Consider the following 11,902-nt stretch of genomic DNA (forward strand, 5'->3'; position numbering starts at 1 on the left):
AAGTCCTTACCTAGTGGTAATTACACAGGTGGGGTTAAACATTTTTGAGCAGGCTATATATTTTTATTTCTGCTATACTCTACAATTTTTGCATCTTCGTATTCTTGTACAGTAGCCTGTTCCAATAACACACCATGGCGCAAATGCACCCGTGACTGCCCCTCATTGTCCTCAAGGACAAGTGTAGAGTAGGCTACCTGTCAGAAGGCCGCTTTGCACATGTTCTGTGTACGGGCGAGCTGATATCCACCCCTGCCTGTGGGTACTTTGCCAGTGGCGTTGCAAGGTAGCAGTCGAGCTTCGAATCACAATTCAATAAAAGGTTTCCACGTCACTTGGACCTACGTGAGACAGACAGCTCTCACGAACACAATTACTTATTGAAATTGTTACACGCTAGAAACAAATATTTTAACGAGAATTAATTATTTTAATGATCTACTTCTACAGCTTACTCTTCAAGCCACCTAATGATGTGTGGGGGAGTGTACTTTTTGTACCATTAACTGAGCCCTCAAACCCTGTTCCACTCGCGTATATCGCGTGAGAAGAGTGGTTGCCGGTAAGCCTCTACATTGGCTCCAATTTCTCGAATTTTTTCTCATGGTCGTTATGCGAGACGTACGTGCGTTATCCCACTCTTCCTGGCAAGTGATCTATCGAAATTTCAGCAGTAAGTCCCTCCGTGATGCACAACGCCTCTCATGTAACGTCTGCCAATGGAGTTTGTTGAGCATCTCTGTAACGCTCTCGTGCCGACTAAATGATCCCGTGACGAAACGCTCCGCTCTTCGTTGGATCTTCTCTATCTCTTCCGTCAGTCCTATCTAGTAGGGATCCGAGATAGATGAACCATACTCAAGGTATCGGTCCAATAAGCACCTTATTAGCCACTTGCTTTGTGGATGTGTTAAATTTTCTTAAGATTCTTCCTATGAATCTGAGTCTTGCACCTGCTTTCCCCACTATTTGTACTACGTGGTCATTCCACGTAAGGTGGCTCTGCATAGTTACTCTTAGATATTTTACGCCAGATATTGTTTACAGCGGTTCGTCATCAATAGTGTAGAGATACAGTACTGGATTCTTTTGCTATGTATGTGCAATATTTTACACTTATTTATGTTCAGCGTCAACTGCCAGAACCTGCACCATTCATCAATTCTCCGGAGGTCATGATATCAAAATGGCCCACGTTACTGGGTGTGGTGTTGGTACCTTTACAATTTTTATTTCCTGTGTAAGTATTCACATGCCATCAACAAGTCATAGTAATTTAATATGACGAAGTCTGACAGAGTAATGAGGTCACACCAAATAGAAAAACTGATGCAGCTAATTAGTGTGATATAAGGGTGGCAAGTTGTGCTACTAAAGGGTGAGCAAAATTATAATAGCATACAATATTTGAAAGACAACCACAGAATTTACAATTAGTTGCTTGTTGCATGAGTGGTTACACGAATGTGACAGCAGCGTAATACACTGTCAGAGACACCAATTTGTCCAATAAATCACTGGTGAGCGACACGCACATTTACATGTATGGAATGACGATTACAGATCGAATACAGCCCACGGTCCAGTCCCACCTAAACTTCATAAAAGTCTGAAAAGACTTTGTTTCTGACACGTCGTACCAGCTGTGTGTTAGGAACTGCAGCTGCAAGACGTGCATGGCCGCAAACGGATGGACCCCAAACGTCAACTGCCGATGGACCGATTTCCTTCAATTCCGACGTCCTTCCGCTTCTGCAGCTCATCATCACTAAAATTTCTGAGTCAGGAGCAAGCCAAAAAGTGCTTAATGAAAGCCAAATTCTTGAAAATCGACAAGATAGCACATTACTGAAATCTGCTATTGGTATTAATCCCTGTGTGTGGGTCACTTCTTCGCAAGCTGTAATCCACCACAAATTCACGCAAATGGCAATTTCTCCTGTCATTTTCTCTAAAGATCACTGGCGATGGGATAAGGACGATGGTAGCAGGCTCCGAGTGAGGCTGGAAGATACTAGTCTGGACCTGCACATTGGCGGCAGGTGTGTCATGGTCGCCTTCCTGAGAACCCGTGTGACTACTCGGGAATCCGGTCCTGCATCTGCGACTGGGCAGGCCTATTTAGGATGACCGCTGCCCACCCTGAATGGGGAAGGCCCTAGAAAATGTGGGCTAAACATCGGAAGTCACACTTGAACCGGGCTGGGAACCGGCACACAGTAGGTCACTCCTTATACTGCGGACGTAAACAAAAGAAGAATGAAATGATTATGACAATAGGGACACGGAATGTCAGGTCCCTCCTGGACGTGAACAATTACAGGCCAGAGAGAAGAACCGCTCTTATCACCCAAGAACTAGCCCGGCTAGATACAGACATAGCTGCCTTGAGTGAGACAAGACTCTCAGGTGAGGGACAAATTAGTGAGGTACGTTCTGGGTACACCATCTTCTGGAAGGAAAAGGATGCAGGAGCAACACGCATCCATGGTGCAGGATTTGCCGTAAAAACGAAAATAGTGAAAGATCTTCGACTTACATCTGTCTCAATTAATGAAAGACTGATGACTCTTAGAGTACCCTTTGGTTCATACAGTTTCATCACCTTCGTCTCCGCATATGCTCCTACTTTAGACAGTGATGAAGACACAATGAATCAGTTCTACCACCAACTGAACAGTACTGTCTCTAAGATACCCATTAAAGATAAATTAATTTTACTTGGTGATTTCAATGCCAGAGTGGGAAGGGACAACCGTTTTTGGAGAGACGTCATGGGTAAACAAGGGGTCGGAAACTGCAATGCAAATGGGTTGTTACTTCTTGGTCTATGTGCTGAGCACGAGCTTTTTATATCCAGTACCCAATTCCGCTTGCCTAACCGCTATGAGACCACATGGATGCAACCACGCTCCAAACATTGGCATCTTATAGACTACGTTATTACTCGACAGCGTGACAAGAAAGACATTCTCATCACCAAAGCAGCACTAAACATCGATGAGTGCTGGACTGACCATAGACTTTTAGTCAGCCGTTTGAGAGTACCAAAGTATCGCAAGCCACGATCCCGCTTTTCAAACCCACCACGCAGAAAATTCAACACAAGCAACCTGAACAACAAAAACGTTCGTTCACACTTCCAAGACATCATATTTGAACAACTTAAAGCTCCAGTAACCACAGATGATGTCGAACAAGAGTGGACCACATTAAAGAACATCATCAAAGAAACTGCTGAGAATGTTGTTGGTTTTAGTGCACGGAAAAGAAGTGACTGGTTTGATGACAACCATGGAGAAATCCAAGCCATCATCAATGCAAAGCGGGATGCTTACCTATCCCTTGCTCAAGATCCCTCCTGCGCAGAAAAGAAAGCACACTTTCAAGAACTCAAGCAGAAATGTCAAAGTGAAATACGAGCAATCAAGAACAAATGGTGGCAACAGAAAGCCACAGAACTCCAAAATCTTTCCGATGCAAGGAACCTGCGTGGCTTCTACGCTGGTATCAAAGAGCTGTATGGACCTATCCGCTCCTCATCAGGAACACTGAAAGCTGCTGACAACTCCACCATTCTTACTGAAAGTCAGGACATCTTAAACCGTTGGAAAGAGCACTTCAGCTCACTGTTAAACCACCCATCTACTGCCGCTGGAGATTTCCTCAAAAATGTACCTCAGCACCCTCCACAACCCTGGATGGCTGATCCTCCAACTTTTCAAGAATTTTGCAAGGCACTCAAGAGTGTGAAACCTGGGAAGGCTCCTGGACCTGACAGCATCCCGATGGAGCTTATTGAGGGTGGCGGCTTGCCTCTAAAAACTAGACTCTTCTCAGTCATTCTATTAATGTGGAAAACCCGCAAGGTACCAGCTGACTTGAAGAACTCCACAATTGTCACCATCTTCAAGAAGGGCGACAGAAGCGTCTGTGGTAACTACCGGGGAATATCTCTACTCTCTGTCACTGGCAAAATTTTTGCAAGAATCCTTTTAAATCGCCTCCAGACACTTTCAGGGACTATACTACTTGAGTCTCAATACGGGTTTCGACCCTCAAGAGGGACAATTGACATGATTTTCTGTGCACGACAACTACAGGAGAAGTGCAGAGAACAGCAAAAGCCTTTACTATTTGTTTTCTACGATCTAGAAAAGGCCTTTGATACAGTTCCCAGAGAAGCCATGTTGATGGTTTTAAAACGCTTCGGCTGCCCTTAACATTTTGTTGACTTGATTGAAGCTCCCCTCGATGATACGACTCGACAGGTCCTCTGCCAGAATGAAACAACTGGTGAATTCCCAATAACAAGTGGGCTTAAACAAGGATGCGTTCTTGCACCAACATTGTTTGCATTGTATCTGGCAGCTATGCTTTACGAGACATCCGTAAACAGTGCAGGAATAGAACAAAAGTACAGGTTCGATGGAGGATTATTCAACCAGTCCAGACTCCATTCTAAAGGGTTCACCAGTACCACTCGTGTGACAGAGCTGCAGTATGCTGATGACAATGGTTCGCCAGCTCATTCACCTGCAGAGTTGCAGCTGTCAGTTGATTACTTCAGCAGGGCGTACGAACGATTTGGTCTCTCCATCAATGTTCCAAAGTCAAAGGTGATGGCGCAGCCAACTCCTGGCTCCTCCGTTGCTGATTTCTGCATATCCATTTATGATACACTCTTGGAACAAGTGGACTATTTCCTCTACCTAGTAAGCATACTGTCATCTAACTGCTCATCTGGAAAAGATGTGGAAAATAAATTACGTGCTGCCCATGTAGCATTTGGACGTCTTACAAAGCGTGTCTTCCTGAATAGAGACCTAACAATGTACACCAAACTGATGGTGTACAAAGCTGTAGTTATTTCCACCCTGCTATATGGTTGCGAATCCTGGACGTTATATTGCTGTGATCTGAAGAAACTAGAAGGCTTCAACCAACAGAAGCTAAGATATATCATGAACCTGAAATGGGATGACTTCATATCTAACACGGCTGTTCTTGAGAAAGCAAAAATGTATAGCATGGAAGCTCTTATCATTGGGCATCACCTCAGATTGGTCGGACATGTCCAGCGGATGAAAAATGACAGACTTCCACGCCAAATGCTGTACACCGAAGTAAGCACAGGTAAAAGGCTACGAGGTGCCCCTCTCAAACGTTATAAGGAACAGTACAAGAAAAATCTGAAAAACGTGAACATCGATCCGTCTAACTGGTCCACAATAGCAGAAGATCGAAGTCGCTGGCGCTCAGTTACCTCAAATGCTCTTCAAAACTTTGAGTTGGAAGGTCAAAGAATGGAGAATGACAAACGCCGGAGACGTAAACTTCTCCAGGCTCAGCCACGTCCTCCACCTTCCATCAGCTGTAATGTCTGTGGCCGCCTGTTCCACGCTAGGATTGGATTGCTAAGCCATCAACTACACTTCCACACCTGAACCATGACAAAGGAAATCTGAGGAGAGAAATGAAAACTCGGATACGAGTATAAGCCGACATAAAGCCCTGACAATCACTATGTCTTATAGTGGACGTGAACTTAGATGGTAATTAAATTTGTGCGCACGAATCGCTCGTCTGATCTGCAAATTGTTGCTATTAGGAATAATGATGTGATGTTCAAAAAATGAAATTTCATTTGCCGTACTTACAATGTGCAATGCAAGGCGGATCTTACCAATTTTTATAAAATGCTTTTCAATACACAACTCGTGATGTGCAATGCGAGCATGCAAACTGAGTCACGAAATTAAAATGAAAACGGCGAATTAATCTTAAAGACTGATAAATGAGAACAAAGACTCCATGTTTAACCATGCTTCACTGAGCCATGACAACAATACACCTTTTTATAAAGTTCTCATACCTAGGCAAGTCAGCAAAAAATATTTCTCAGTAATTCTTCCTTGACACTTGTCTCAACTATAAGACGAGCCCATAAGTTGCGTTATAAAATTTCTACTGCAAGCTTCAGTCATACGCAATGTTCTAACAATCAGAAACTACACAACTACAAATATAAAAAATAGGGTTATCTTAAAAGTTGGCTTTTTTCATTTTTCCACAACATAATCTCATTTGCTCAACATCTTTTCTCAAAACATATTATTACAATATCCCTTTTAAATAATACTGCCTCCTCTACATGGCAGACCACCTTCCATTTTTTCAAACAAAGTTTACATTGCCAGACTGTCCAACACACACTAACTCGGCTGCTCTCTGACTTACTCTGACCTACATCTCTGGTGGCAAACACTGTCTTACAAAGAATGCAACGGAGGTTGAGTACATTTATCAAATTCTCAGCTTCATTCACGTTTATGGCCAAAACTTCCGGAAAATCCTCATGGCAAATAGACAAAACCTTTCCGAAATCTTTTCCCAGGGTTGGTGCCAGACCGACACCTTCCGCCTGCACAAGACAGAAATCAAAGCATAGGCAAAAGTGGTGTCTGCTTCTCATACAACGTAGAAAGATGTTGTCTCAGTGAAACATTTTCAGCCAGCAGTTCAGGAGGGCACCAATTTAGCTAAAAACTGTTTTTGTGTCTTTCACAGTCGGAGGGTACCCTCTGAAAAACATTATATGATCCAGTAAAAACACAAGCACAGTCGCATTCTACGTTTTTTGAGAGATCCCTGTATACACTGGCGACACTCCCTTGTACAACCGAGGCACCCTGATGACAATGTCCTTCCGTTCCCGCCATTGCAGCAATCGGCCGCAGATGTTGACTCTAAGCCGTGAGCCCCAGCTGCTCTAGCAGTTTTCGCTTTAGGACATCTGCCAACTTACCCATTCCACTTGTTCCTGAAGCTCACATAGAACCACGAAACTAGCATGCACCTAACATTGCTAAAAGACATGCACTATACATACTTGAATCTAAAGGAAATCAGAAGGAAGAGATGAAGCTACCAGCGTACTGTTTCATCCCTCAGATATGTATTACCGTCGTTGTTCTTTCCAGAATACGATTTTGGCATATTAATTTAATAATTGGTTGGAAATGGAAAAGAATGAAGATGTGGATTCTATGTTTTGAATGTGTGCATCTTACCCCAACTGATCCTCATGTCCACATTTGTACTGTTTCATGATTTATTTATGATTGGATGGTGTGTGTGTCTCGTCTGCATGGAGACAGGTGCAGGAGACCATAGATAATGCATATGTAGTTAGTGGTAATCTTTGACCAGTCTCTTGCTCGCCTAAGGAGAACCAAAGAAGGCAGCTGTTCCAAATAGCAGAGCGCCCCGACTATGGTTGGCCAATGTAGCAAGAGTATGCCCCCACCACTGACCGGATGGAGGTCTCCTTTGTGGGCAGACGTATTCTGGCACTCTGGCGCTGGTTCCTGATCTAAACGGTTAGCTTTGTTGTGTGTTCCGAACGTTTTTCTGCAGATTTGGACACCTTGTAGTTTCCATCTGCGCTGATCATCATCTAATCGGCCCATGAATAAGTGAAAGAACGGGTAATAGCAGACATATGTATGCTGTCAGAAATATGTATAGAAGAGACAGTATTTTCAAGAAATCTTGCAGTAACGTTAGCTTACGGTAGTAGCCCATGACATCCAGGCTTTAAGCACAAAAGACATTTGAAAACAAATGGCGGGCGGGAGACTGTAAAACAAAATGTGAGGGAAATCGCTACCTTGCACTGAAATCAATTAATGCACACTAAAAGTTTGTGTTCCATCCTAGTGGCGGAATCATTTATCCGAAAGTACCTAAACCAATGACATACCTCTCCACTCCCTTACCGTCCTACGATATGACGCAGATAACTGCGTCATCCTAGTTTCATTCACCCGTGGATCACTTTTACAAGGTTATCTCACACGTCATTAGTGTTACGTTTCAAGAACAAAAAAATGTCGTAATTCATATATACAGGCTTACGTCTGTGGGCTTATAGTACCAATCATCCTAGATATGTCTGCAGTAATTTAGGGAAACCACGGTAAATTTAAATCAGAATGACCGGATGAGTACTGGAACTTACTATGTACAAGGCTAGTCTATTTAAAAGAGCGCAACGTCATTCAATTCATCTCCTGTGTTCAGTGCAGTTTTGCAAAGAGGGTACTTATTAATGAAGGAAGCTAGTGTTACATTGTTCATTTAGCTCTCGTTACCGATCACCGCACAAATTGCACAACACACACACACACACACACACTCATCATCTGACTTCAGGACCATGGCGACGATATTGAGTTTCGAAGAAAAGACATTTTTACACGAAAGCTGCTGTTCCTTTTCGGCTTATTGGTTTCGAGCTTTGCCCATTTTCACAGTATTGCGGTATTATGTTAATGTACGTGCATGCTATATATCTTTCTTAATTGTTGTAACTTCATTACTCATCACGAAGTGATCCACGTGACAGCAATATCACATAGGCAACGGAGAATTTGCTCTTATTGGGTTACTCCGTGTGCCACGCTGGCTTATTTATTGTTGGTGTTACAGCAAAGAAATTTATTATTAGCCTTGTTTAATCTCTGATATTTTCAGTTTACTTTGAGATTGTGTTATCATTACAGACTATATTCAGTGTGAGACACAATATTTCATATCATTACAGCTGTACAAAAATTTTCGTCTTTGTTGCTGATGCTGTACAAAAATGAAAAACACAAACTGAATGATCATAAAGGGCGAACAACGAAATACTAGAGGGATGACAATAGAGTCTGCTGGTAAGAAAATATTTTTATGAAGGTCAAAAACACAGTCCATGGGCAACCGTAGGACGGATGGGAGCAGTATGGATGGGAGCGAAGGGCACTGTTTCCCTGCTCCTTGTCTTACCCTCACACACTGCCTCCACAACTGCTTATCTGCCTTCTGTATTACACTTGATATCACATCTGTTATTAATAATCATTTCTCTATAATATTGTACATAACATGGAATGAAACTATTTTAGGCCTAACGTCATACTACTGTTGACTGGATTATTGCACTTTATTGGTGTTATTCTTGCATCTGCTACTATTTGTTATTTTTACCATGAACACTGCTATACAAATCATTTTTAACGTCTGTCATCCGTCGAGGAAACCTGTTATGTGTGACGAACTTTGTAAAATTTATGATTAGAAATGACAAATATTAGCAGTAAGATAAATAAAATTAACAAAGCAGAAGTAACAAATATTATCGGTAAGATAAATAACATAAACGAAGTGCAGCAACCCAATCACCGGTAGTGTTGTTTTAGGCCTAAAATTGTTTCGTTTGACATAATGCACAGTACTTTGTAGTTATTATTTGCATTGACAAATTGTATTGAGGTTTCAAACGTACTGGAGAAAACAGACGACGTCGTAGCAACATAAGATGTTCAGGTACATATTTTTTAACTACTTATGAATATGAGAACAGCAAATCGAAATCGATATTCTCATCCAACGTTTATTTGCTGTTCGACAGAAAATAAGGATAAATGATGATGGTAAAATTTCGCCGAAACATGCGCGGATCAAGAAAAAAGAGAAAGAAACAAGAATATTTGTATTGCTCAGTTCAAAATTTTCGAAAGTTATTTATTGTTAAAGCAAATTCGGACACAAATAGTGAACTTTCACAGAGAAAAATCACGTCAAGGGTAATATGTAGTATGCAGTTCTCAGTTTAAAACGTTGGTGTAATAGTGGAATAAATTTTCTAGTGTTGTGTGGATTTTAAACCTACCGAAATTGTAATGACACTACGACTTATTGCTACAGTCAGTACTTCGGCTTTATCAGAAATCCTTCTCACTTAATCCGATTTCAGACCGGCAGTCTCATCTAACGTGCCTGAGTCTCTGACATGGAAACTTCATCGGCTGGTCCACACTTTTAGGTGCTACCTGTCAGGTACGAACACTGTCCGTTTGCTCTAACATAGTCACACTCATAGAGTTGTTTTCAAGATTTCAATTATTGGCAAGGGTTTTGAAAACTAAAGTCTCGTACGAAAGGTTGTCATTAGGACTATTACAATATCGTAAAATTTTTCACTAGCGTTGTTCCAGTGTGAATTACGAGCAGTTCTTTGTGAGTGCAGCAGTTTACTGCAGCTGTAAAGTGAGCTAATGGCTAAGAAGGAGCAAGAGGTCGTCGTTTGTGACATAATATGGAAATTCTCGTCACGTTATAACTGGCGATAAGTAACATACCGGAAAATCTGACAGACTATGAATAGCTTTCAAGTTCTTACTTGGGTGATGTTCACCTGCGAGATTAAAAAAAAAATCAAAGCTGAATTACTACAGACGTACACCACTTGCTTTCTTCACTGTAACGATCATTTGCTGTTCCTGTTTACCAGGTAGCAGAATTAGTTTCTTCTTTCATGTCTTCACTTTTCTATCATTCCGTTGTGCTCCTTCTTCTTCTTCTTTAGTGTATCTGCCTTATGACGGGTTTCAATCGGAGCCTCTTCAGCGTGTCCTATTCTGAGCATCTTCCTTCATTTGCTTGTATGATCGCCTCCTTCTAATATTATCCAACATCTCAGTTCTCTTTCCATCTATTCCTCTCATTCCTTAAATTTTTAATCTTTAATGTTTTTGTTTCAGGCAATTTCTATGGGGTATATATCCCTACCAAAACTTTTTCCCTTTCTGACTGCTTCCAGTAATTTTATTTCTAGCCTATTTCCTCCATTACCATTACGACTCAAAAATTTGTCGTCATATTACCACTGCCTTCTAATACCCGTAGACGAGGAGTATAGTTGCAGTTTAACGTCTCACTAACACAGTGAAGGATTGCTTAGGTAACCGAATAGGGAATTTATAAAAATATAAAGCAAATACATAATAATTAGCCTTACTAACGGATAATGAGATAACAGCAATCGAACAGGTTGAAACCCTTAAAGAATGTGCAGAGAAAGTTGATCTGGAAGTATCTTTCCTAAAGTCTGAGTTCATCGCCACAAAAACTGATACCCAAAACTTGACTACAAAGTACGGTCATATCAGTAGAGTCCTATATTTTAAATACTTAAGTGAAGTCCTTGAACCTACGGGGCGTGAGAAGATATCACGAAACATTCGCCTCCAAAAACTAAAGAGGGCCTATGGAACAACCTACAAGATGTACAATAAAAAATGCTTGTCAAAAAACACTAAAATTAGACACTATAATACAGGTTTAAAACCTGAAGACCGTTATGCCAGCGAAACACTGACAGTCCACATAAAATGTGACCTAGAAAACTTATTAAAGCGAGAACGTAAAATAATCAGAAAGATAGTAGGGCCAAAGAAAACAGAAGAGGGCTGTAGACTACAATCTCATCAAACAACTGAGAAGTTGTCCAACCTTGCAGAAGCCATTCGAAAAAGGCGATTAAAATGTTATGAGCACGTCTGCAGGATTCCCAAAACAAGACTTCAACACAAAATTCTTAAATACACGGAAGGACTTAAAACTATACCCTGGATGCAAGAGTTAAAAAAGAACCTACAAAAAGCTCAGATAAATTATTTAGATATTTTGGACAGGAAGGTATTTAAGCATAAAGTTGACAGATGGGAAGTTAAGTCAGACAACGAAGTTACGAAGAAAGCAGGAACAAAATGGACGGAGGAAAGGAAGAGATCCAATGCAGAAAAAATGAGAGGAGTGAGGGAAAAAAGAAAAAAAGAATCCAGAAGCTTTACGTGATCCAACAGGGTATAATCGAACATAATAATAATAATAATAATAATAATAATAATAACAATCATAATAACACGTTTCTGCTATTTCAAGCCACATTTTCACATTGTAATATCTTTGCTTCTTTTCTACAAACACCTACTGTAAAGCTAAGCAGCGGGTAATAACATCTTATACTCTCTCTGAACTCAATAACTCAATCCTTATGGAGGGATGGTCA

General features: G+C 41.1%; 1 protein-coding gene across 1 annotated transcript; it reads left to right on the forward strand.

The window, feature by feature from the left end:
- Positions 1-2,270: 2,270 nt before the first annotated feature.
- Positions 2,271-6,602, forward strand: LOC124613570 (craniofacial development protein 2-like). The gene is made up of 2 exons (XM_047142285.1): positions 2,271-3,588; positions 6,571-6,602. The coding sequence occupies exons 1-2, from the start codon at positions 2,271-2,273 to the stop codon at positions 6,600-6,602; spliced, it is 1,350 nt and encodes a 449-aa protein (XP_046998241.1).
- Positions 6,603-11,902: the final 5,300 nt, after the last annotated feature.

The sequence above is a fragment of the Schistocerca americana genome, chromosome 4 (assembly GCF_021461395.2).
Source record: "Schistocerca americana isolate TAMUIC-IGC-003095 chromosome 4, iqSchAmer2.1, whole genome shotgun sequence".
Taxonomy (NCBI): Eukaryota; Metazoa; Arthropoda; class Insecta; order Orthoptera; family Acrididae; genus Schistocerca; species Schistocerca americana.